At 45.5% G+C, this 26,064-nt stretch overlaps 7 protein-coding genes across 7 annotated transcripts; 3 read left to right on the top strand and 4 right to left on the bottom strand.

Annotated features, from left to right (window-relative positions):
* The first annotated feature begins 7,789 nt into the window (after nt 1-7,789).
* Nucleotides 7,790-10,417, top strand: VC83_05781 (uncharacterized protein). Its single transcript, XM_024469395.1, has 3 exons — nt 7,790-8,480; nt 8,536-10,160; nt 10,215-10,417. The coding sequence occupies exons 1-3, from the start codon at nt 8,046-8,048 to the stop codon at nt 10,219-10,221; spliced, it is 2,067 nt and encodes a 688-aa protein (XP_024322449.1). The 5' UTR covers nt 7,790-8,045; the 3' UTR covers nt 10,222-10,417.
* Nucleotides 10,418-11,205, bottom strand: VC83_05780 (uncharacterized protein). Its single transcript, XM_024469394.1, has one exon. It carries the CDS (start codon nt 11,005-11,007, stop codon nt 10,579-10,581), a length of 429 nt encoding a protein of 142 aa, XP_024322450.1. The 5' UTR covers nt 11,008-11,205; the 3' UTR covers nt 10,418-10,578.
* A 1,280-nt stretch (nt 11,206-12,485) lies between these two features.
* Nucleotides 12,486-13,847, bottom strand: VC83_05779 (uncharacterized protein; the record flags this gene model as incomplete). The annotated part of the gene is made up of 4 exons (XM_024469393.1): nt 12,486-12,962; nt 13,365-13,420; nt 13,466-13,651; nt 13,700-13,847. The coding sequence occupies 4 exons, from the start codon at nt 13,845-13,847 to the stop codon at nt 12,582-12,584; spliced, it is 771 nt and encodes a 256-aa protein (XP_024322273.1). The 3' UTR covers nt 12,486-12,581.
* Nucleotides 13,848-14,295: 448 nt separating this feature from the next.
* VC83_05778 (uncharacterized protein) lies at nt 14,296-15,560 on the top strand (the record flags this gene model as incomplete). Its single annotated transcript, XM_024469392.1, has 4 exons — nt 14,296-14,534; nt 14,584-14,905; nt 14,966-15,105; nt 15,160-15,560. The coding sequence occupies 4 exons, from the start codon at nt 14,296-14,298 to the stop codon at nt 15,443-15,445; spliced, it is 987 nt and encodes a 328-aa protein (XP_024322272.1). The 3' UTR covers nt 15,446-15,560.
* Nucleotides 15,561-19,840: 4,280 nt separating this feature from the next.
* VC83_05777 (uncharacterized protein) lies at nt 19,841-20,288 on the bottom strand (the record flags this gene model as incomplete). Its single annotated transcript, XM_024469391.1, has 2 exons — nt 19,841-19,973; nt 20,026-20,288. 2 exons carry the CDS (start codon nt 20,286-20,288, stop codon nt 19,841-19,843), a joined length of 396 nt encoding a protein of 131 aa, XP_024322279.1.
* A 1,006-nt stretch (nt 20,289-21,294) lies between these two features.
* VC83_05776 (uncharacterized protein) lies at nt 21,295-22,222 on the top strand. The gene is made up of 3 exons (XM_024469390.1): nt 21,295-21,360; nt 21,407-21,695; nt 21,771-22,222. Exons 2-3 carry the CDS (start codon nt 21,496-21,498, stop codon nt 22,153-22,155), a joined length of 585 nt encoding a protein of 194 aa, XP_024322278.1. The 5' UTR covers nt 21,295-21,360; nt 21,407-21,495; the 3' UTR covers nt 22,156-22,222.
* Nucleotides 22,223-22,241: 19 nt separating this feature from the next.
* VC83_05775 (uncharacterized protein) lies at nt 22,242-23,087 on the bottom strand. Its single transcript, XM_024469389.1, has 2 exons — nt 22,990-23,087; nt 22,242-22,932 (listed from the first exon to the last, which is right to left on the bottom strand). Exon 2 carries the CDS (start codon nt 22,692-22,694, stop codon nt 22,296-22,298), a length of 399 nt encoding a protein of 132 aa, XP_024322277.1. The 5' UTR covers nt 22,695-22,932; nt 22,990-23,087; the 3' UTR covers nt 22,242-22,295.
* Nucleotides 23,088-26,064: the final 2,977 nt, after the last annotated feature.

Raw genomic sequence — 26,064 nt, 5'->3', positions numbered from 1 at the left:
TTGTAGCTTAGACTATTCCACAACGCAGCAATCAGGTGTATGATATAGTGGAGTGGTTTAGACAAGTTGTAACAAATTTTGAGTCTGAGAACTCAGGGATAAGGGATAAGTCAGAGGTTAGCACCTCAAGAAACAAGGAGTAACAAGATCAATGCTTGGAAGCTTGGAAAAGACGTGGAAGTATGTGATAGTCGATTTACTGTATTGTCTGCTTGCCCTTTCGTAAGGAAAGGGCAATCCTATTTATGCTAAAGGAGTGTAGTTCTCTCATTTTCCAACACTTTCCATGACTAACCAGGCTTGGTAACTGTAGTCGACGTAAGAGAATCCCATAGAACCATCTCCTAGGTTCCTAGCCTATAGGAAGTGAAAGGAGGTCCAAGGTCAGAGTACCCCTATAGACAAATTATGTCATAACTTAACCAATCTTGTGGGTAACTAAGGAGCGATGACGTGTAATGAATCATAGAGGGTTGTAGAAGCTTTTGGAGCTATCGTTCATGTTCCTAGGCCTCTAGTTGATAGAGATATGTCATGTGTAGTATTAGCCCAGTAACTAAGGAGTGATGTCATGTAATGAATCATAGAGGGTTGTAGAGATATGCTATGTGGTCATATCGGCCCTGTAACTAAGGAGCAATGACGTGTAATGAATCATAGAGGGTTGTAGCAATCATTGAGTAGTATTGCTCTTGTTGTTGGTGTGACAAGCCAAAATATGTATAGTGACTTGTAGGTTTGAGGAGGAGATTTCTAAGTTTGCTCTTGAGTTTGATAGCAAACTGAGTGCAATGAATGTCAGTATGACATAGTGCTGCCACTTCACATTAATCTAATGACCTATAACAGCAGCATACTCTGTATAGTTTTGTGCAGTCCATGCATCTGTTGTGATAGATATCCAGCCGCCATGGGTAATATGAGACTAGAGTTCTATTTGTAATAAGCCTCGGTAATGTGAGAATTGCTGCTATAGCTCTTAGCATAGCATTGGTAATGAGATTGACAAAGTAGTTAGGCTTAAGAATTGTACTAATTGATGAAAGAATAGCTCTTAATAAGTCATAAGGAGAGGTTATTTGATACAACAAATGAGAGTAATAACTCTTTGTATTTCGCTCTACTATTTGATGCTTGAATAGGCTGGATTTGCTGGTTCCGTGGCTCAAAGAACGACGATGCACTACTCGATGGGTTTAATGGTGTATTCTTATGACTTTTCATTGTATATGCTACTGTTAGATGCTTCTAGGTATAGTGCTTCTAAAGATTACCAGTCAAAGTTTGACTTAATAGTTGTGGAGTAGGTGAATATCCACAATTTGGTTACAAGCAGGTCATCTTAACCATAGGTGGATTACTATCAAGTATCAATCGTGAATATAATAGCTTTGTGATAGTATTGACATTGTTGGTGGCAGCATCCGTCCTAGAGGCTAGAGCCAGAGCGGTGTAGGATCAATATGTTAAATAGGGGTAGGTAGCGTTAGCAAACTTGGCTCATTATGAGTATCATGGCTATTATAGCCCTCGAGCTCTAATAAAGATGAGTCACTCATTCTAAGGATAGTTATTACTATATACAGCATCAAAACAGGTCTTACGACATTTGTAAAAAGAGGTCTTGGCTACGCTTGGCTACTTTTGGCATATATCTAGATATATACTCTAGAGTATCCCGATATGCCAGATACTCTTCAAATATCAAAGGGTAGGTATATACTTGAGGATATACCCAGATACTATGGGTATATTAGTATCTGTGCTAAACACTAATAGAAACTGTGTGTAACGCTGACTTCTAAACGATAGAAGACACAGAGGTTCTCTTGCGTAAAGGTTTACTTATCAGAGGAGGCAGGGGATCAGACACAAAGGCTTCAAGTAACACGTTACTAGTATATAACAAATACTGTATTGAGTTGAGCACGAAGCTCCTATCTAAGGAAATACTATCTACTTATATAGTGGCATCGTGCCTAGTGGACTCTTGGGAACTCACTCGAGTCCTCGGAGTCCTGGACTCTTAGGACTCTTCTCATCATCCTGCGAGTCCATCACGTGCCTAGTGGACTCCTGGGAACTCACTCGAGTCCTCGGAGTCCTGGACTCTTAGGACTCTTCTCATCATCCTGCGAGTCCGTCACGTGATACTTTCGGAACTACTATTCCCCGCTGCCCCTCCAGGTACCAGGGCCGGTCTCATGCTGTCATACTGACATTCGTTGCACTCAGTTTGCTATCAAACTCAAGAGCAAACTTAGAAATCTCCTCCTCAAACCTACAAGTCACCATACATATCTTGGCTTATCACACCAACAACAGAAGCAATACTACTCAACGATTGCTGCAAACTCTTCTACTACATCTGTTTATGCTACATACATCACGGCATATCATTTGAACACTCATTGAACAAGTTATTAAGAAAATCTCCTCCTTAAGGGGGTGGGCCAATACTACCACATGGCATATATCTACCAACTAGAGGCCTAGGAACATGAACGATAGCTCTAGAAGCTTCTACAACCCTCTATGATTCATTACACGTCATCGCTCCTTAGTTACCCACAAGATTGGTTAAGTTATGACATAATTTATCTATAGGTACTCTGACCTTGGACCTCCTTTTCACTTCCTATAGGCTAGGAACCCAAGAGATGGTTCTATGGGATTCTCTTACGTTCACTACATGATTAGCAAGCTAGTTGTGGGTCGCACTTGATTTCTAATACATTTACCAAGCCTGGTTAGTCATGGAAAGTCATGGAAAATGAGAGAACTACACTCCTTTGGCATAAATAGGATTGCCCTTTCTTTAAGAAAGGGCAAGCAGACAATACAGTAAATCGACTAGCACATACTTCTACGTCTTTTCCAAGCTTCCAAGCATTCATCTTGTTACTCCTTGTTTCTGAAAAGTCAGTGAGGTGCTAACCTCTGACTTACCCCTGAGTTCTCAGACTCAACATTTGTTGCAACTTGTCTAAACCACTTCACCACATCATACACCTGATTGCTGCGTTGTGGAATAGTCTAAGCTACAACCCTTTGGCTCTGTTTCCTAAGACAGTGTGTTGTCTTAGTAAATTCATCCCTTCCTTGGGTGGCTAGATTCTCATATCTGGTGCACCCACCATTACACATGCGACCTCCCTCCTTCCTGTCCTGTAGTTGGCCAGCCTTCTTGTTCCGTCGTAACACTGTGAGGTGCAATAGGCTAGCAACGCTATTGTTCTGTAAGTATTTAAATATAATATATGGTTGGAATTATATCTTTTAGAATGTCTTCTAATAGAGTTGGGAAAGCTGAAACTCAAGTGAAGAAGTTAAAATTTTTGGATCATTGTAAGGTGGACAAGTAACATATATATAATCGCTGTTATAGTAAGACAATTGCAAATCACTTATTCCTTGCTGTCATATTCTAGGCATTTCTCTATGACTACATATAAGATGGGCACATACCTACATACAAGGCTGCCCACCTCTAGCATAAGAAGGCCCGACAGCCCAAAATGCAAGAGGCTGTCTAAAGGATCAAGCCTCTTGCTGCGTTAGTAAACAGTAAGTATCCATAGAGTAGCTCGCATTGCTTTTTTACTTCACACCTTTCTTCATCTCACATCACTTCATCTCGCATCACTCTAACAAGGCTGATGCAAGGTGATGTAATGCAAGCTAATGTGAAGTTATATGCAGTGATGCGAAGTTAGATGAAGTAAAGTAATGCGAGTGTAACGCTGACTTCTAAACGATAGAAGACACAGAGGTTTCTTGCATAAGGTTGACTTGACAGAGGAGGCAGGGGATTAGACACAAAGGCTTTCCAAGTAACACGTTACAGTATTGTAAAGAATACTATATTGAGTTGAGCACGAAGCTCCTATCTAAGGAAATATTATCTACTTATATAGTGGTGTCGTGCCAAAGGGATATCCGTGGATAACATGGATAACATAATATCCATGATATCCAATGTTATCCATCACCTGATATTCCGTGGATCCCCATGGATAACATGGATAACATAATATCCATGATATCCAATGTTATCCATCACGTGAGATTGCAGCCGTAAGCGCTAGCCATAGCACTAGCACTTAGCCATAACAGCGAGGTCGCGCCATCCTTCCACCCTATTGGTTAGTCGAGGGGAGGTTTATGTTAGGTAGAGCTCCTAGGGACGGAACAAAAGTCGTTATCATTTCTATGCAGGTTGATGAGGTTCTACGTGGTGGTGACCTCTGTTAATAGGTAATTATAGATTAGGGACAATAATGAGGAGTACAAAGGAAAACATAGTCTTAAGGGGTACATGAGGCTCGTAACAGCAAGAGAAGAGACAACGGAGATCGCGAGGCGATTTGGCTGCATATCTAAAAGCGACAAGTCTTAAGCAGGTAGATATTGTCTTGAATACCCCTAGATGTCATACTGACATTCGTTGCACTCAGTTTGCTATCAAACTCAAGAGCAAACTTGGAAATCTCCTCCTCAAACCTACAAGTCACTATACATATTTTGGCTTATCACACCAACAACAAGAGCAATACTACTCAACGATTGCTACAACCATCTATGATTCATTACACGTCATCGCTCCTTAGTTACTGGGCTGATATTACCACATAGCATATCTCTACAACCCTCTATGATTCATTACATGACATCACTCATACTACCACATGACATATCTCTACCAACTAGAGGCCTAGGAGCATGAACGATAGCTCTAAAAGCTCCTACGAACCTCTATGATTCATTACATGTCATCGCTCTTTAGTTACCCACAAGATTGGTTAAGTTATGACATAATTTGTCTATGACATAATTTGTCTATAGGGGTACTCTGACCTTGGACCTCCTTTTACTTCCTATAGGCTACGAACCTAAGAGATGGTTCTATGGGATTCTCTTACGTCGACTACAGTTACCAAGCCTGGTAAGTCATGGAAAGTCTTGGAAAATGAGAGAACTACACTCCTTTAGCATAAATAGGATTGCCCTTTCCTTAAGAAAGGGCAAGCAGACAATACAGTAAATCGACTATCACATACTTCCACGTCTTTTCCAAGCTTCCAAGCATTGATCTTGTTACTCCTTGTTTCTGAAAAGTCAGTGAGGTGTTAACCTCTGACTTACCCCTGAGTTCCCAGACTCAACATTTGTTGCAACTTGTCTGAACCACTTCACTACATCACACACCTGATTGCTGCGTTGTGGAATAGTCTAAGCTACGACCCTTTGGCTCTGTTTTCTAAGACAGTGTGTTGTCTTAGTAAATTCATCCCTTCCTTGGGTGGCTAGATTCTCACATCTGGTGCACCCACCATTACACCAGATAGCCTCATGCATATCTCTAGCTGATATGCAACCCTTCTAGATTGTTTTTACACTCACTTTCAAACGACTTTTAGAAATACTGCCTTTACGTGAAAAGCATACTAAACAAGACGATAATCCAGGTTTGTAAAAAGTTCCGCTACTAGAGGTATACAATTTTTGACATTGGTAGAACAACCAGCATCTAAGCATCGTTGCATATCAAAGATGTTGCCAAATAATGCTCTAGAATCTGCTATGAGAATCCAATCGGAACTTAACCCTAGGGTAAAAAAAGAAGGCTGCTAAACAACTTGTAGAGGAGGGAATTAAACTTATAGCGGAACATGTATGAAGTTTATTCTTCGTTGATTAATATAAGGCTGATTACAGCTAGATGTAGCGCCATACTACACAAATTTAGAATGTAGAAGTAGGAATTAAGATATTAGACTAGAGAGCTTGCTCTACAACTCCAAGTGATTTTGTAGGTATAAGAACCTAATATTAGTGTGTAAGGCTTTTCTAGAATGCGTACAAAGAGCCTTTTATTATTAGTTAAGGTTCTATCCTCTTAAGCAACCTTAATAGAGACTATAGGTATAATATCAAAGTGTTGGATATCATGCTTCTTTGTATACTTACACACCATAGAAGCCTTTGCTCTTTAAGTAGCTGCTATAGCTCTCTTAATTATAGGGTTAGGAAGCTTAGTTCTAGGCTAAGCTGGCACTCGAGCCTAGCTCTAGATCTAGCTTAAGCTCTAAGCTATAGCTTAGCTTAGAATTAAGCCTTAACTGCTCTAGCTTAATTACAAGCTCTAGTGCTACCTAGAGCTAGGCTTAAGCCTAAGCCTAGGCTCAAGTGATTACTTAAGCTCTAGGCCTAGAATGAAGGTTGAGCAATTGCTTAAGCTCTAGATTAGACTTAGAGCTAGAGCTAAGCTTAGAATTGATGTTAATCAATTACTTGACCTCTAGCTATGGTGATGCCTAGAGCTGGGCTTAAGCAAGAGCCTAGGCTTAAGCAATCGCTCGAGCTCTAGGCTTAGAATTAAGCTTAAGTGATTACTTAAGTGATTAATTAGGCTTAGAGCCAGAGCTAGGCTTAGAATTAATCCAGACTATCTATGTGTTACGACGGAACAAGAAGGCTGGCCAACTACAGGACAGGAAGGAGGGAGGTCGCATGAGACCGGCCCTGGTACCTGGAGGGGCAGCGGGGAATAGTAGTTCCGAAAGTATCACGTGACGGACTCGCAGGATGATGAGAAGAGTCCTAAGAGTCCAGGACTCCGAGGACTCGAGTGAGTTCCCAGGAGTCCACTAGGCACGTGATGGACTCGCAGGATGATGAGAAGAGTCCTAAGAGTCCAGGACTCTGAGGACTCGAGTGAGTTCCCAAGAGTCCACTAGGCACGACGCCACTATATAAGTAGATAGTATTTCCTTAGATAGGAGCTTCGTGCTCAACTCAATACAGTATTTGTTATATACTAGTAACGTGTTACTTGAAGCCTTTGTGTCTGATCCCCTGCCTCCTCTGATAAGTAAACCCTTACGCAAGAGAACCTCTGTGTCTTCTATCGTTTAGAAGTCAGCGTTACACTATGAGGCACGACGTAGTATTCCCTTAGATAGGAGCTTTGTGCTCAACTTAATATAGTATTCTTTACAATACTGTAACGTGTTACTTAGAAAGCCTTTGTGTTTAATCCCCTGTCTCCTCTGTCAAGTCAACCTTACATAAGATATCTCTATGTCTTCTATCATTTAGAAGTCAGCATTACATCTATGTGCTATAATCAAAGTAGGTTTCTTAGCTTGCTTGTGTATACCTATACAGCTTACTAATTCTATGTAGAAGAGCCCCTAATTATCAAAGATAACAATAAGGACAGTGTATTAAACAGTATTAGCAATACAGGCTGTATATGGCCTGTATACAGGTCTGTATTGTATATAGAAATAATGAGTTAGTGCGTATTTCAAATTCTAATACAGATCTAGTGTGTATGACTAGTATTTAAGCCTTAATACTAGCTGTATATAGCTAGTATTAAAGCTTAAAATTCGAAAAGGTATATATTACTACAATGACTTTACAACTATCTAATGCGCTATTACAGACGTCGATGCCCAAAGGGCTCGTTGCCATCGCAGAGCTTGGTGGCATGGAAGGCGTAGTCATCGAAGAGCGTAAATCGAGGTTTGGCTCTGCGAATGCGTTCATGTGCCACTGCGGGTTTTCGAGCTGCGGCGAGGCCGAGTAGGGGGATGAGCGCAGCAGGTGCGAGAATGTTAGGAGGGAGGAGCGACCGTGGAGAGGGACAGAGTCGGGGGAGGGAGTGGCCCTTTTATAGAGCTCGAAAGCGGCGGCAGGCACGTGCACGCGCGTTGCCCGATTAGGGCGGGCGCTTAATTATAATTCTTGTCCGTATTTTAATCACAGTTACTACAGACTCTCAAAACGCCAACAGAGCTTATAGGCCACTTCCTGCCTCTAAGTGACTGTCACATAATCTCCTCCTTAGTCTATTTCTGAGTCAACCTGAAGAAACGTCACTGATATCAACGCACAACGCACGGACCACCCGAACCCGAAATCGTGACGGAATATTTTTGGACGAGAGGAGCAGGAGGGTCGCACGACTACCAATTGCAGAACTTTTGCGCCCGCTAACTCTTTAAATACCCCACGCCTCGAACAGCTCCAGGTTCATGAACATCCTACCCCAAACCCTCCTGCGCGCTACACGACACACACTCCCACGAACCCTTTCGAATCTGCCAAAGTACACGCGCACAAGACTCTGGAAAGCCCTCGCCCACCGCGCCTATACTACCCCGCCAAAGCGCGCATACAGCAACATGGCACACAACGCCGACGAGCTGGCCGCCAGCCTGCAGTCCCTCGGGCTGAAGGGCTCACTCGACGCCTACCCAAATTGCTACCCGGAGATCAACCCGGTCGATATCTACAGGGCGCACATCACGTCTATCCTGTCTCAGATCACTGGCGTGGACCGTTCGATAGTGTACCCCTCGCTTCAATGGACGCAAACACTGGAGAAGGGTGATATGGTTCTGCCCGTCGCCGCGCTGCGTGTGAAGGGCAAGAAGCCGAATGAGCTGGCTGAGGAGTGGGCGGCAAAGGTATGCGCGGCGCCTGTTTGGAGGTAATGGCGGAGTGCTGCTAACGGCGGCATAGTTTGAGGAGACGGCACTGATGCAGAAGCCTGTTGCCGGGGGCCCGTTCCTGCAGTTTTACTTCAAGGTCGACCAGCTGGCGCAAATCCTGCTGCCGACGATTCTGAAGAGCCAAAAGACGTTTGGGAGCAACCCGAACAACGGGCTGAAGGACCAGTCGGACCCATCGAAGGGGAAGAAGAAGATTATTGTGGAGTTCTCGTCGCCGAATATTGCGAAGCCGTTCCATGCTGGACATCTCCGAAGCACTATCATCGGTGGCTTCCTCTCGAACCTATACGAAAGCGCGGGGTGGGATGTTGTCCGTATAAACTACCTTGGAGACTGGGGCAAGCAGTACGGATTACTGGCCCTCGGATTTGAGAAGTACGGTAACGAGGAGGCGCTGAAGGCGGATCCTATCAACCACCTTTACGAGATCTACGTCAAGATCAACGCGGATATGACAAAGGAGAAGGACGAGATCAAGGCGCTTGAGGAGGCCGGCAACAAGGACGAGGCGCAGAAGATCAAAGACACCGGAATCGATGAGCAGGCCCGCAAATACTTCAAGGCCATGACTGACAACGATGAGAAGGCTATTGCACAGTGGGCCCGCTTCCGTGAGCTCAGCATCAAGAGGTACAAGGAAACCTACGCTAGGTTGAACATCCACTTCGACGACTACTCGGGAGAGTCCCAGGTTAAGGAGGAGCGCATGGCCCAGACCGGGAAGAAGATGGAGGAGATGGGCATTGCCGAGGAGTCTGAGGGAGCTGTCATTGTGGACTTTGCGAAGCATGTGCCCGGGAAGGCTGGCAAGGCGTTGGAGCGACCTGTTATCAAGAAGAAGGACGGCACGGCGCTGTACCTCACCCGTGATATCAGTGAGATCCAGCAGCGTGTCGATAAATACAACTTCGACCACATGATCTACGTCGTCGCGTCGGCGCAGGACCTGCATCTCAAGCAGCTCTTCAAGATTATCGAGCTGATGGGCTACAAGGAGCTCGCCGCCAAGGTGCAGCATATCAACTTCGGCCTGGTCCTCGGCATGAGCACCCGCCGTGGTACGGTGAAGTTCCTGGACGACATCCTGCGCGACGTCGGCGACAAGATGCACGAGGTCATGCGCAAGAACGAGGCCAAGTACGAGCAAGTCGCTGACCCCGAGGCCGTCGCCGACATCCTTGGTATCTCCTCCGTCATGGTCCAGGACATGTCCGGAAAGCGTATCAACAACTACACCTTCAACATGGAGGCCATGACCTCGTTCGAGGGTGACACCGGCCCATACCTCCAGTACGCGCACGCCCGTCTATGCTCTATCACCCGCAAGGCGGCGCTGAGCACCGAGGAGATCGCCAGTGCGGACCTGACGCTGCTGACTGAGCCGCACGCACATAACCTCATCCGTGTTATCTCCCAGTATCCTGATGTTGTTAACAACACGCTGAGGACGCTCGAGCCGACGACGGTTCTGACGTACCTGTTCAAGATGACGCACACTCTCAGCTCGAGTTACGATCACCTCCGTATTGTTGGCTCGGAGGCGGAGCTGATGAAGGCGAGGATGGCGTTGTATGATTCGGCGAGGGTTGTACTGAATAATGGAATGAGGCTGTTGGGATTGAGCCCTGTGGAGCGGTATGTTTATCCCCGATGTTGATTCTTTATGCGTGTAGATACTAACGACCACAGCATGTAAACGATGCAATGACACAGCGAGTTTAAAATATGGCTAGATTTGGAGGAAAGGCTTCGAGGGCTTTTTAAAAGCTTTGTCATCCAGTACACGTTATTGTAGACAAGTGCACTGGAAGCCGTGACTGGGGAAAGAGGGCGATCAAGGGACGCCATTCGACATAAAAAAGCATTTGTAATGAGGAAAATCAAACTTCACAACTGTTAGAGTAACCATCTGCATTATTCATGAGCAATTTCAGTATACACTCGACAGTCTAGTTATAAATACAGCCGTCCCTAGCTGGCCCGCTAGTTTTCCATCTTTTTCTTGTACACCTCTCCGCCTCCAAATCTATTATACATCTCTTCCGCCACCAACTCAAGCAGTAGCGCTAGTCTTAATCTGCACCCCATGCCACCCCTCCTCCTCCATCTGCTCCTTGAGCAACTTATTAACCATCCTCTGCTGCGCTAGCATTCCCACCCCACTAAACGCGCTACTCGCAACCTCAATCGCGAACATACTCCCGCACCCCCCCGAGATATCCTGGACGTGTAGCGAGGAAGGCGATAGGCTCGACGAGAGGGTGGCGTGGATGCGGTGTTCGGCAGGGGAGAGGTGCGATAGCGCACCCTCGGCGGGTTGGGCGGGGGCGGCCGCTGAGGTGGGTGTGGAGGAGTATGGCCTGTATGCGAGAGGTAGACGGCGGGGGCCGGCGCGGAAGACAGTTCGTGGGGAGGTTGTGAGGGCGCGGGAGGTGTGGGGGAGGGCGCGCGGGAAGAGAGAGACGGTGCGTGGTGTTGACATGGCGTTTATAAGCTCGCGGCGGAGCGTTGTTGGGGTGGGGGAGATGTGTAATCCGACCGCTGTTTGGGTCGAGGGTACGGTACAAGTGCGTCGCGGATGCAGCCGGGGGATGGGGCTTTGTTTATCACACGGAAATATTCGTTTTGGTAGGCGTGGGAGTTTGGAGATGCTGTGTTGGTTGGTGATGGATTGGGGGATTGGATTGGTGGTGGTTCCTGGGAACTTTTTTGGAGGCCATCGGTGGGTGGAGCGCCGGCCGCGGCGGCTGTCGGAAGGAATTGGGTGGTGGGCCCCACGGGCCAATGGGGAGCGTTGATTAGCAAGCTTCCAACGACGAGGCTGAAGGACCAACGAAGGTCGCCCAACTGTTGGAACAATTCACCGTTTGAATGCATTTCTATAGAATAGGCAGCAATCAGAGAAATACTTAGAGTACAATCGCGCTACCATATTCTACATATGTAGGAGAATTTAACTATATGGCAGCTGATTGTCGGGGGCATCAACGCCAAATATTTGTGATAACATGAACAACCTCCTCCCCTTCAACCCAGAGTCGGTGGAGCGCATTCTACAGACGATGGATACTTTCCCTGACTGGTATATTCTATAGATGGCGTACACCAACCTCATTACCACAGCTCGTGGACCCAACCACCATAGTCTGCATCTCAGACACACACATACAACCCAGCCCAAACTCCAAGATGGAGATCTCCTACTCCACGCGGGAGACTCTCTCAAAACGGCTCCTTCCATGGGATCCAGGATCAACTAGACTGGTTAAATGCCCAACCTCACAAGAACAAGATTGTCATTGGAGGCAACCACGATCTACTTCTAGATCCTGTCTTCGTCGACCGCTTCCCAGAACGCATATTTGAGAGACCTGGTACCAGCAGGTCAGACCTACAATGGGGTAGTATCATCTACCTCCAAGATAATTCAGTTGATCTTCACTTCGACAATGGACGTCAACTAAAAATATACGGAGCGCCCTCCACTCAGCAATTTGGAAATTGGGCCTTTCAATATCCTCCAATCCGAGATGTTTGGACGGGAGTTGTGCCACCCGACACGGATATTCTGCTCACCCACGGCCCACCGAAGTGGCATCTCGACGCAAATGCACTGGTCATGATGTTGTTGCTTTTGACCAAGTGCAGGTCGCGTATGACGATATTGTATTTGGCAAGAAAGGAATGTGGCCACTTATTAAGACCTCTTGATTGACAAGACTTACAAGAAGCGGACTGGGTCATGACCGAAGGTTACGAGGCTGGTGAATGCCGCCGTAGTTGGAGGGCGACATAATGAAGAAGCCCGGCCGCCTATTGTTGTATCTCTGTAACTGTGGAAGACATGATGTGTTGCATAATGAATATATATAGTTAGCTGTAACTTATGCTTAAAATTTACTACTTCTCATATCACTGGTGTAGTTCCAAGACCCAATGAGTGCAAAACATGGTACAGCCCCAATATAATTATTATGAGAACATCTCCATCTCTATTCCAGTACGCTTATATTATTAATCCCTCTTTAATCCAACCACACACAAGCATCATTTCCATCACGCGAAAACTTGGAAATCCCCTAACTGCATCCTATACCCATTCTCGCCCCCTACCCCACCCAACTTACTCGCCGCAACCCTCACCCACCTCACACTCACACTCGGAAATGCAAATACCAGCCCCTCCCCAGCCAACGGCGCCGGAAACCCCGTCTGCACCAGCAAATCCATCCACGCCTCCCCATTTCCACTCCCCTGAATCTTGAAATCAACTGGAAACCCCGATCCCGTACCCTCCACGAGGTCAGAGCGCGCAAACAGCACCACGCGCCCGATACTCTTCTCAGATCCCAAGTCCACACTCGCATATTCGCTCCCAGCAGCACTAGCATGTGAGACAGACGACCACCCAATCCGTCCTCGTACGTCACCATTAGGCTGCGCACTGGGTACTCATGAGTCGAGTAGTAGAATTTCTACTCACCCAGCTGAGTTACTCACTCATATCCCGAGTATTGTTGAATGAGGATTACTCACTTGCCGGTTACCTAGTATAGGTCTTGGCAACCCAGTTATATCACGTGTTTGATTAGTCATTGAAAAGGGGGTGTGATCGTGACTTCACATTGATATCGATATCGTAAAACGCCATAACTCAATAACTCCATTCCCATGTCGTTGATATCCTATTCCACACTATAACCTTTGCCTTTAGGTACCAGGTTACCAGAAGGTTGCCAGAACTTATCTAACCTTCATTCCTGGGTGAGAGACATTTCCATCGATTAAGCCTACAGCTCCATGATTAAACATCATATCCCGCAAACGCCGAACCAATACCATATCCTTTGCCTGAATTGTCACTCTCTTCGCATGAATAGCAAGGAGATTTGTCACTATAACTGTTAGTATGTCCCTGTCACTATGTTCAAGTATCATACTCTCAAATTCTCGAATGAGGAAGCATTCGGCAGCTTCCTGGAGAGCTAGGATAGCAGATTGCTGGAAGCGAAGATTGGACTTGAAGTCTTGTGCGATTTCCCTAACAAGACGCTGGAATGAGAGCTTTGGAATAATCAGGCGAGTATCAAGTTGCTGTCTTCTGATATCGCGGAGAGCCTTGGTGCCTATATGTTTATTAGAGAGTTCTGGTAATCCTCTGGTAATCCTCTTACCAGACTTTGCACGGCGCATGGCCTTCTGAGCATGATTGTTGCAAGCTTGAGATGAGCGAACTGGAGCTTTTCTTGCTGTGCGCACAGCCTTTTCCTTTCCCTTTCCCTTTCCACCAAGCCTAGAGCCAGCCTGTAATCCAAGTGGCATTCTTGGTGCTGTGCCGCCAGTTGATCTCCTAGCAGTTTGCTTAATACGAGCCATTTGCTAACATTAAGATGAGTTAGTGAAGTATACACAAGACAAAGAAGTAGATCAAAAGATATATGTACTTACAGTGAGTTTGTAGCAAGGATGTTGTAGAAAGAGTAAAGAAAGAGGTAGAGGTTGAAAGGTATGTGTTTTATTTGAAGGTACGCGTTGTAGTGTTGTTTAGAACAGTAATTATTTGCAGGTGAATATTCCTTGACGAATATAATTGTTTGCAACTTTAAAAAAACAACAACCTTACAACCAACCACCTTCCTTGGTTACGTTCCGATCTACACATTCTTCTTCTCTTTTGCGCTTTACCTCTTCACTAGGACCTCAAGTAAGTTTATTATCTTGATTCTACAGTCAGAACTTCTGATGATCTTCTGCTAATCACGTGTTTAGCATGGCGAAACGCAAGGCACCTGAAGAACTCTCCACTAATTTGAATACTATCAAAGCTCGCAACCGCGTCTCCAATCTTACTGAAGATGAGAAGGCTGTTCATTTAGCACTCAAGGCTGACCATGGCGATCTGAGCTACTACTTAAAGAAGTTATACAAGTCTGCAAAGTATATCGCTGCCTCTGCTGAAGACAAGACACGTCTACAGAATGAATTGAAGGTTGAGCGTATTCGTGTTCGGTAAGTTCCTTCTGGTAATCTCTGGTAGCCTTAATCTAACTATAAACAGGACTGAAAAGGGCACCCATGCATCTTGCATTGCGAATCAGAAAGTCAAGAATACTAGCGCCCCTTCTTCTTCTCCACAAGCCCCACCATCTACTCCGCCACAACTTCTGTCTGAGCTTGCTGCATTTGAGGGTATCACCAGTATCCCAATCGATGACGATCATAACAGCGAATGGGAGGATACTGAGGTTGAAGACGATTTAGAGTTGGAGCTTATGTTACGGCGCGACGATATTTTAAATGACGAGGCTGTTCTACCAGATGAGCTTTCTGATGAAGAGATCGCTAGCATCCAGGCTCTCTTAACTCAAGCACGCATTGATGTTGGTACCTCATAGTCTGGTAATCTCCTGGTAATCTTCTGGTAATACTAACGTTGATAGGCCCATGAAGAGTCCAATTTCCGCAAGTGGCAACATTTCTGGGATAGCTGTATCCGCTCATATACGAGAAAGGCTGGAAAGCTGAGAAAGAAGCCTGAGCATCTCTTTGAATATATGCCATGGATTGATGTAGAAGAAGGGTACGTCTCTGATCATTCTAGCAATCTTCTAGAGATACTAATTGTTTATTATAGCACTTTTCACAACGTTATCCCACCACATAAATATTTCTGTTTGTACGAGCAGGCAGTTTGGACAAACTTTACAGCTTGGAAGTTTGGAAAGTGGGCCCAATTACCAGGACCTGCGCAGTGGTACCCAAAGTCTTACAATCTTGTCGACAACGGATGGTTACAAGTCTCCACTCATAGTTCTAGCTTCAAAGAGGCGTTCTTACTTGTCTACTCTAAGAAATTTGATAAGGAAAAGTGGGCTAAGGTATCAGCTGCACAGGATATGTTGTTTCTGGAGTTAGAGTAGAGGAGAGAAATGGAGTATTTGATTTTCCGACGCGAATAGGGGCTATAGAGATTTAAGTATTTCATCGTAGCCAGACTTCTGGTAATCTTCTGATAATCAAACAATTTGCTACTTGCCAAATGTCATCGCAATATTCAGAGTTGTTTGACTCTGACAATCCTATTTCTAATATATTCTCAGACTCTCTTCCCTCTTCTCAACGACTACCTTCATTAAATCAAATCCCTGCGGGCCTCGAATATACTGGCAAATTAAACCAATTCATCAAATGGACTAAGGATACACACGATGTATTCATTGAGTGGTGGAAGCTATCACGATGGTATGAACAACACTCAGATCATACTACAAAACTCCTTACGAAGATTGCATGGGATTCAACCAACCGGAGTTCTCAATACTGGAGAATTTATCACCAAGGAGCAGACCGGCTTTCTGGAGAACCATGTGTCATTTGTACCTATTGTTCGAAGGCCCTTACGCATCCTGCAATCAAGTCTGCTGGCCCAAAGTCTATGGCAACACATCTTGCATCAGACATTTGCAAAAAGAAGTCACGGATGGGTAAGGATAGTCTCTATCAAATGCGAATCAATCAGATGCGACCTCAACAGGTAAGGATTACCAGATTATTACCAGAATTATATAGGCTAATATCTATAATAGGATCATATTCTCACACAAGAGGCATTTTACGAACAAGTTCTATACACAGTTATCTCAACTCATAGCTCGTTCCGCTCAGTCGAGGATCCTGAATGGAAAAGGCTTGCTATCTTACAGAATCCTCACTATCCACTACCCTCAGCAACAACTATTCGAAACCTCTTAACAACAAAGCTCACACAAATCGAAGAAGAGATGCTACAAGATGTTGTTCCTGGTTCAAAGATTGCATTATCGCTCGACTGTTGGTCAAGTGTTACTCGACTTTCATTTATGGGTGTTATTGCATCATTTATCGACCGTCATTGGAAAATGCAAGAGGTCTTGATTGGGTTTGAACCTATATATACAGAGCATACTGGTGCTGAGTTATGTGGAATACTTGAAAAAGTTATCACAAGGCAGCATTTAGAAGGACGAATTATATCCATTACGACTGATAATGCGTCAAACAACACTTCAATGATGAGAGATGTGGAAATAATGCTTGATAGTATTGCAGACAACGAGCATTTCATTGGAGGAAAAGTACAACACATACCCTGCCTAGCTCACGTTATTCAACTTGTCCTTAGTGCTCTCCTTGGTCGAATCCGGATTACGCCAACAAATCAAGAGATCTTAATGAACTGGGAAGAAGAGAATCAGATGGAGGGCCTTGCAAAGTTGCAGAAGGACAAGGGTATTGGATTTACACTTGGAAAGGTATATATTCTCTTGTTAGTTCTGGTAAACTTCTGGTAGTCTTTTCTAATATCTCATAGCTCCGGAAGCTCACTATCTTTGTTAATTCAAGTCAAACTCGAAGGAACAGGTTTATGACTTTGCAAAAGGCAAACATGAACCGGGGTCAATCATCTCAGAGGCTTCTTCGACTTATTCAAGATGTATCAACTCGATGGGATTCGACATGCCATATGCTTCTGCGAGCACAGCAACTCAAGTCAACAATCAATCAATATACTCGAGGCGATCATGGTGCTCACATGTTCAGACTTAGCGAGCTAGAATGGAAGCACATCGAATACATCATTGATCTTACAAGGCCATTCAACTTCTTTACAACAAACATTGGATCGTCAGCCGGACCTACTGTCTGCTATACACTTGGAGTATATCAAAAACTCTTATCAACGCTTGAAGGAACTCGGCACCGGCTACGGCATAAGACATATCCATGGGCAGCAAAGATGACTTTAGCAATCGATGCTGCAGAGAAGAAGATTAGGAAGTATTATAACAAGCTATACACAAATACTGGATCTATCTTCGCATTTGCTAGTATCTTAAATCCTAGTGTGAAGCTCTCACACTTTAACAAAAAGGTTTGCAAGCTTGACTTTTCAATACGAAATTGGGAGACAGAGTTTGAACAACAGTTTAGGACTCTTTATAAAGAGCAGTACTCTACAGTGCGAGTTGCGAGTCAATCAGGATTACGAGATGCAGATATGGATCCATTAGCCTTAGTATTGCAGCAAAGTCAGACATTAAATGGGACTCGGGGCCAGCGAGAGGAATATGTGAATGAGGCTGATCTCTATCTTGATGCTCGTAAGTTTCTGGTAATCTTCTGATAATCTTATTCTAACTTGTATAGCACATATCTACACAAAGATATTGCTATTTTGGCAACAAAAGGAAGAGCAATTTCCTGGTCTATCAGCAATGGCTCGTGATATACTTTGTATTCCTGCTGCTGAGTCTGGAGTTGAGCGAGTCTTTAGTGCCGCAAGGGACGTATGTGGCCACCGACGTGGTCAACTTAATCCTGAGACGATTAAGAGTATTATGCTTATATATTACTCTCGACAATACAAGAATCGTCAAGGTCATCGTGACAAGCTTGCAGATATGATGGACGTCGTTGATATGACTGAGGAGCAAGTCGAAGAAGAGTATGAGGCACAACGACAACGGATGTGCAATTCTATCGAGTTACAATATATCAGCGATGAAGAAGAACCACGATCAAATACACATATCCGAGAGACATATTCAAAGGTACAATATCCTCCGTTTAATCCTCAGTGGCCACAGCAACAGCAAGACTTATCACAAGCTGCACATGAAGAACGACAAATGCGCTACCAACAAGGTGAAGAAAGAGATAGGGCTGACCGTCTTAACGAGACCTTATACGACATCCCAGATGACGATATCCCAGATAATGAAGATATAAGAGAAGATGGTAATAATGAGGAGCCTATACTTCCAACTATTCATGACGATGAAGATAAGGATATGCCGTCCTCGCCACCAACGCCTATCCAACGCCCTCGGAAGACTGGAGGAGATCTACTTGATATCTTTCAAGCTACTCGTCAAGACCCTATAAATACTTTAGGTATTAGTAGGTCTGGCCGGCCTCATCAAGCAAGGTGGAAAGATGTTCTTGAGCATATATAATATAGTGTTCTGATAATCTTCTGATAATCGTGGTACTTAGATAGAGGAATATACGTGATTCGTTCTCACAGCTTATTAGAGATGGTAGAGTGATGCTGATAAATGTAATACTTTAAGTTAACTTACAACTGTAACCATAAAACAGTATTAATCGTATGAGGGACTGTTCACGTAATGCATATATCTTACACGTGACAGCCGAGTACTCACTGGGTTTTTACAGAGTAACTGAGTATTGGCCTCACTCACCGAGTCGAGTGAAAGGTTCAGCTACTCACCCAGCTGAGTAACCCACTGAGTGAGTGAGCCGAGTATTGGGCGAGTAGTGCGCAGCCTAGTTCTACGTGGTGTTCTTGACGGAGACTAATCAGCTTAGTTTGGGGAGTATTGCAGCGGCGTTTGGAGACGAGACGGTGGATAAGGCGGTGGCGGATGCGCAACAGGGAGATGAGAAGAGCGTGGCAGAGGCCGAGAAGGTGTAGGTCTGAGGCTGCGGATGGAGGGGATGTATTTGTTTGGGGGGGGGGGTATTTACGATGGCTTATATTAATCTACTGGATTTAGTGGAAAAGATCAACTCAACTTATCTGCCAGTATTAGCCGCACTATGTGGATGGGATTCTGCGGCCCAAAGTAAGCATAGATGCTGATATTATCAGATTACGTTCCTCGGCCTGCTTCATATCAAAGATTTTAACTAGGCCCTATTCCGTGCTCCCCTGTCCCCACAGTCAAATAGTCCAGTAGACAACAGCCTCGAATGGCCGTAACTCTATCGTATCACCACCAGAAATAGTCGGCACAGTCTCATAATTCCCAATTACCTTCTGTCCCTCGCTGGCAAACGGCTCAACTTCAGTGGGACCTTCCAACTCACTGATTCCGCCCTGAAATTCGTCACGACTAGTGCTGCCCCCTTACTGTCAGACGTCGCCCGCATATACGCAAACGGGGATAAAGTCGCCATATACGAAGACATTCTTGGGTTTAAGCCGCCGCTGAAGCAACGCTGCCCAGTAGTGATACACGTTATCCGGCTGGCTGACTTGTGCCTCGGCATTCCACGTCTCATAATCCCCATGCACGTTAATCCACGGCTTCTCTCCTGTTGTAATGCCTGCATGTGCTGATTTATTCCACTGCATAGGCGTCCTCACGTTATCTCCCCATTTAATCCTGTACTCCTGCATCGCCATAGCCGGATACACGGCGAGTAGCTCGTGCCAGTGATTCAGAGTCTCGATATCGCGGAAGTTGTCGATAGTCCACTCCGCGGGTACATTCTACATAGCCAGCTCTTGGCCCTGATACACGAACACATTACCGCTCGAGGGCGTTCCAACCGCCGTTGAAAATCATGACGTGTTGCCATTTTCCGACCACCGATTTGAGGTCAGACATGCGCCATTTGTGTGGTGTAAATTTGCCACCGGGGCCATGGTCAAGGTCCACGCTGGTGACGTTAGTGAGAGCATGAATTGGGTGGATGAGGAAGGGATGCCTACATCTCGAAGTGGAATATCATGTTCAGTTCTCCTCGATCGAAGGCCACGCTCTTTAGGATCTCGTCTGGATCGGTGACGCTCGGCATCTCGCCTACGGAGAAGGTATCGTACTCCTTCAAGATGGCACCGATGTCTTTCAGGAACTCGTGCAGGCGGGGTCCACAGGCGTAGAACTCATTTCCCGACTGGAATTCCTGCGTTGGGTCTTGTATTGGGGCATCGGGGAGCCCAGGCACTTTACTGATAAAGTTTATGACGTTCATGCGGAAGCCGTCGACGCCTTTGTCGAGCCAGAAACGAATGAGGGAATGTACCGCGTCGCGATTTCTCCCAGTTTAGGTCGGGCTGCTCGGTGGCGAAGAGGTGGAGGTAGTACTGATTGGTTTTCTCATCGAGTTTCCATGCAGAGCCTGTTGGTGGTGGTGTGTTAGCAAGAGACTAACCTCAGGAAGTATGATCCCCAATTGTTTGGGGGTTGAGGGCCGCCATCTGCATCGATCTTTGGGTCTTTCCAGATATACCAGTCTCGATATTTGTTGTCTTTCGAGGACCTCGACTCTTTGAACCATTCGTGCTAAACGGCCACCTCTTAGCACCTTCCTTGCTTTGGTTTTGCTGATAGCATACCTGATCGGAAGTGTGGTTCACAACTAAGTCCATCACATACTTCATGCCACGGCTATGGAGCCCCTTAATGAGATTATCGTGATCATCCATTGTGCCATACGGCTCGTGAATATTCCTGTAATCAGAGATATCATAACCCATGTCGACCTGGGGAGATTGGAGAATCGGGGAAAGCCAGACTAAGTCGACACCGAGGTTCTTGAGGTAGTCAAGCTCGGATGTAATCCCTGGAATATCCCCAATGCCATCCCCATTCGAGTCTTTGAATGAGGCGGAATATATCTGATACACCGAAGCCACGCCCGGTTTTCCGGCCTAGGGGTGTTTAATGCAGGCAACATCTCGATGGAGTAGCAACGGTGAGAAGAGTGAATAAGGTCGATATGGGACTGGAAATAAGAGGGAAATCGTGTTCTTTTATATAAGATTCAGAAAATAAGCAACCAAATATTAAATAATCGAAACACCCGATGGGGCTGACACGCCTCACTGCAACGAGTACTACCTACCTACCCCGCGATCCATGTGGGACACCCCGGCCGTCGGCCGCACTTGTGCATGCGGCCGCCCTGAACCTTGTCTGTGGACTGAGGGAGGAGGGAAGCTCCCCCATGTAAACCCCGTATAAACATATGAAATATATACCGAAAAAGGAGAAACTGAGAATTTTGTGCTCAAAGTAGGAAAATAGCTGCGTGACAGCTAAAAGTTGGTCAATATCTGGGCAAGCCGCATATGGCGCTAACAAATCTAGCGGCATCGAAATGCTCTAGATTAACAAAAGCCGTATCCCGCCGGAATCCAACCAAAATCACAGAACTCGGATAGCTACTTATCTCTAAAATGGCGGCCGCAAATTTTGAAGCAGCTATATCTCTCATTGACGAAGCGCATTCCGAAGACCCTACCATCGTGACCGTTAATGGCAAGGAAATTCCATATGAGCTACACTACGCGCAGAAGTCTACCCACTACCTTGCGCTCCGCGAACCAAACGCCTCGCCCGTTTTAAAAACAGCTGTCAGGGCACAGCATTTTCGCAGGTAAGTTTAATGCATCTACCAATGAAGAGTTCCATCTCAGTCGAGAGGTATCTAATCGAGCTAATATCTTCACAGATGGGAGGTGCCCCGCACTACTTACCCCGCCACTAGAGTTGGCTATTTTGCCTGGAGGACATTTCTCAAGAAGCGTCAGGCGGATCTTGCTTCGGAAATTTGCACACGCTGTAATTATAGTGCTGAAGAGGCGGAGGCTGTGGCAGTACTTATCCGCAAGGAGGATATGAAAAGCAATGTCGAGTCGCAGATTTTAGAGGACGTCGCTTGCCTGGTTTTTCTTGACGATCAGTTTGAGAAGTTTGAGAAGGAGCATGATGAAGAGAAGATTCTCAGTATTTTGAAGAAGACTTGGGCTAAGATGAGCGAAGGGGGTCAGAAGTTGGCGTTGGAGATGGAATTGAGTGATAGAGTGAAGGAGTTGGTAGGAAAGGCGCTGAGTTGAATATAGTATTGAACTACTCTATGTCTCTAGCTTTCACGATGCATAATGGGAATCTCTATGAACGAGGAAGAAAACTGCTTTTAATATGTGGTTTCACTCATCCTGTCTGACAAACACAGGCATTGTATAAAGTGGACAGTCTACGTTCCGTGTCTGGCCGCCTTCATATCTATTCCATCCAGCAACTTCCACTTTTTGCGTTTGGAAAAGTAAACTGTCCGGGTGATGCAGTCAGCCTGCAGAACTGGCGCACATAGATACATATATTGATCGTCAACTTCCCAGCATTTCGGATCCTCCGGATACTCATAAAAGCAGGTCCGTATCACAGGCGTCCCCTTCTCGTGCGCCTCGCGCATCAGCTCTATGGTATACTCTCGCATTTCCTCGCGCAGAAGCATGTACTTCTTACATATCATCTCGACCTCAGGTCCGTAAGACCACACTTCGTTGTCGGCGCCTGACGTGCAGGTGGCTCCTACAGTACTCGTAGTGCCGCGCTGCGGCTTGTGCGGTTCGCGGTCACCATGGAGACGCATGACGGGGCAGAAGGCCCCCCACTGGAACCATCTTACGAACAGCTCTCTGAATGCTTTGTCGTCACCACCATGGAAACCTCCGATGTCAGTCGTCCATCAGGGATACCTGCAATTCCCATTTTGAGTCCACCGTGAGTTGGTTACTGAACGAGGCCATGCCCAAACACAACTAGCTGGAGCTTCGTTCGCTGCAATTCCTTGAGTACATATTCATTGCAAGCAATATCGCCACTCCAAACTAGGCACCAAACTTGAGCGATACATACCGATTGTGGTTGGAGAGGAGCAAACATACCGTGAGCAATGAGCTGCTATTAACCGAATCGCAAAACCACCCGCGAAGCCACCGAACGTAGATAATTAATTTGCTCGTAACATGTGCAATTTTAGAGCGATAGATGTAAAAATCGATCCATTGTAATTAGAATTGAAAGCTATACAAAATAAGCCCGTATAGTATATACAGTCAAACACCGTTAAGACGATCTTATGTAAGACGATATATTCGATTGTGCGATTTATTTTCCGGGACGGATTCAAACACCATACATTTATCGATATTCACGATATCCTTATATTCCTCCAACATATCGTCCTATACACACATAGAATGCCTCGAAAGCAGCGTGTAACTCTCGAGCAGCGACGAGCTTTACGCACCTGGGTTCGAAGCCAACACCACCGCCCTTCTCAACGAGCCTGTATCGCATGGTTTCAGCAGCAGTTCAACCACCAGTTAAGCCAATCCACTGTTTCTGAGTCCCTCAGCGACCGTTTTTCAACTCTCGATGGCATAGACAACAAGGTTGAAGGCTCACGAATTCGCCTAGGGCAGTGGCCAGACCTTGAGAATCTGCTCGTCCTCTGGCAGAAACGAATCGAAGAGCAAGGAGGGTTTACAAGTGGCGATCTCATCCGAGAGAGAAAGCTCGACAAGTCTGGTGTCAGTTGCCACAATACTCTGGCCAGGAATGCCCAGATTTTAGCACTGGCTGGCTTCAACGATTCAAGAAACGACATCGCATTCCTGAGCATATATTCCACGGTGAAGCTGGGTCAGTGCCAGAGTCAGCAGAGGAACAAATGACAAACTTTGGCAGGGGAGTTTCAAGAGGAGGATATATATAATATGGATGAAACGGGGCTCTTCTGGCGAATGACACCTTCTCGAGGTCTAGCAACAACTTCTCACGCTGGTCTTAAGAAGGATAAAAGCCGGATATCTCTAGTGTTCTGCACCAATGCTACAGGTAATGACCGATTACCTGTTTGGATAATTGGCAAGGCAAAGAACCCTCGACCTTTTCGACGCATCAATGTTACGACAATGGGAGGAGAATGGAGGTGGAACAAGAAGGCTTGGATGACTACAGTGATTATGAGTGAGTGGCTTCAAGCCTTCTATCAACACGTTGTGAGGACTCGAGAGATTCTATTAACAATGGACAACTTCTCTGCTCATTACACTGCCCTGGAGTTATCACCACCGCCCTCAAATATTTGAATCTGCTGGCTTCCAGCCAATTCGACAAGTCGATTTCAACCCCTTGATCAAGGCATTATACAGAGTTTCAAAGGCTACTATCGACGGCAGTGGCTCTCTTTCATGCTTCAATGCTTTGAATCAAATCAAGACCCAATGAAGTCGATGAATCTACATCTTGCAGTTCGCTGGACTGTTCGGAGTTGGAATCACCACATAACAAACACAACTATCTATAACTGCTTTCGGAAATCAACACTCCTTAGCAACCCAATATCTCTTTCTACATTAATAACTCCACCAAATCTATCAGAGCTATATGCACAGGTGGCACAAGCTGGCAATATCCAGGATTCTATGGCAATATCTAACTTTCTTAACCCGGTTGAAGAGTCTATAGTAGAGGATGAAGGAGCATTAAATCATGATGAGCTTCTGCAAGAGATTATATCAGAACATCTTGAAGTTCCTGAAGAAGAAGAAGAAGAAGAAGAAGAGGTACTACAGCCACTAGTACCTACCATTCAGGCTGCTAGGAATGCCTTGAATATTCTTATTGAGTTTGCGGAAAGTAGTGGAGATATCAAAACAGGTCATCTACGGGCTATTGAGAGTCTTGACCAGGAATTAGAGGCTTTGGATCAGAATGGGCGCGTGCAAAGGACACTAGATAATTGGCTTACATAAGTGTGTATAAAACGATATATGCTTTAAGACGATATGAAAATGGTGGCTCGAATCCATCGTCTTAACAGTGTTTGACTGTAGTATAAAAAATGAGTATTCTAGTATTTTGTATGCCACCCGTCTGCTTGAATGCATGCCTCAATTCTACTTGGCATACTCTTATACAATTTATCAAACAATGACTTGTCTAATGTGTCCCATGCTGCTTGCAAACATGATTCTAGACGCTGTCTTGCATGTTCTGAGTTTGATTTATCCTTTGCAATTTCAGGGAACATCTCACACACCCGGATTTTCAAGTGCCACCAAATGTGCTCAATTGGGTTGAGGTCGGGTGAGTAGGGCGGCCACCCATAGAGTGTAGTAATCATATGCTCCTCAAGAAAGTCTGTAACCATACCCGCAGTATGGATAGGAGCATTATCTTGCATAAATGAGTAGCTAGAGTCAAGACTCTCAAAAATAGGGAGGAGTTCTGCTTCTAGAACCTTAAGGTATGAGTTTGCAGTATATCCAAAGTTCTTTGAGTCAAAGTCACGGTCCATAAGGTATAAATTGCTCCGGCCTTCTGCCCAAAAGACCCCCCAAACCATGATCTTCATGTTCTTCTTTGTACTGTAGGTTTGGATCATCTCCCGCTGCCACTTCTGAGCAGGTGTGCGGAAACACCACTCGTTCCTGTTACCCCGCCCCCGCTCAACAGAGCACCATCACTCCACACAACTTGCCCCAATCCTCTGCTGTCCAATTCCTCCATGCTAGACACCATGCAAGCTGTTTAGCTGCATGTATTGGCAGTAGGAAAGGGCGACACTTTGCATGCCAATTGCCTATGCCTGCTTCTTGTAGTATCCTCTTTATAGTTGATGTTGAGCAAGCAACATTACAAGCATCCTTTACTTCTTGGTATGTATCCTTTGGGTTTAAGCATACGTGGTGGAGTATAAGGCGTTGCTCTGCTTCTGTATATGACTTTCCCCATGGTGTATGGGGTAGGCTCTTGCCTTCGGTGCATATTAAGTCAACTGCAATTGTATATCGTACGGTGCTTCGGTCAAGGTTTAGGTCATGTGCAATTAGTAGGTGTTGCACCCTCTGACTGCCTCCCAATAATCTGCCCGCATTGGTATGGGCTTAATTGGCCACCAGGCTGTCGATTCCCATCAATTGGAGCCAAAGCCCTCTGAGTTGGTGGCATAA

This window comes from Pseudogymnoascus destructans, assembly GCF_001641265.1.
Source record: "Pseudogymnoascus destructans isolate 20631-21 unplaced genomic scaffold scaffold_16, whole genome shotgun sequence".
Taxonomy (NCBI): domain Eukaryota; kingdom Fungi; phylum Ascomycota; class Leotiomycetes; order Thelebolales; family Thelebolaceae; genus Pseudogymnoascus; species Pseudogymnoascus destructans.
This window is presented reverse-complemented; position numbering and strand designations above follow the sequence as displayed.

What these genes read in the sequence shown, in the direction of transcription:
- VC83_05781 (XM_024469395.1), top strand. Translation starts at nt 8,046, where the DNA reads ATGAACATCCTACCCCAAACCCTCCTGCGCGCTACACGACACACACTC. An exon ending in CTGAGGAGTGGGCGGCAAAG is followed by an intron (nt 8,481 to 8,535) that starts GTATGCGCGGCG and finishes ACGGCGGCATAG; the next exon opens with TTTGAGGAGACGGCACTGAT.
- VC83_05780 (XM_024469394.1), bottom strand. Translation starts at nt 11,007, where the DNA reads ATGTCAACACCACGCACCGTCTCTCTCTTCCCGCGCGCCCTCCCCCAC.
- VC83_05776 (XM_024469390.1), top strand. Translation starts at nt 21,496, where the DNA reads ATGGCGGCCGCAAATTTTGAAGCAGCTATATCTCTCATTGACGAAGCG. An exon ending in AGGGCACAGCATTTTCGCAG is followed by an intron (nt 21,696 to 21,770) that starts GTAAGTTTAATG and finishes ATATCTTCACAG; the next exon opens with ATGGGAGGTGCCCCGCACTA.
- VC83_05775 (XM_024469389.1), bottom strand. Translation starts at nt 22,694, where the DNA reads ATGCGTCTCCATGGTGACCGCGAACCGCACAAGCCGCAGCGCGGCACT.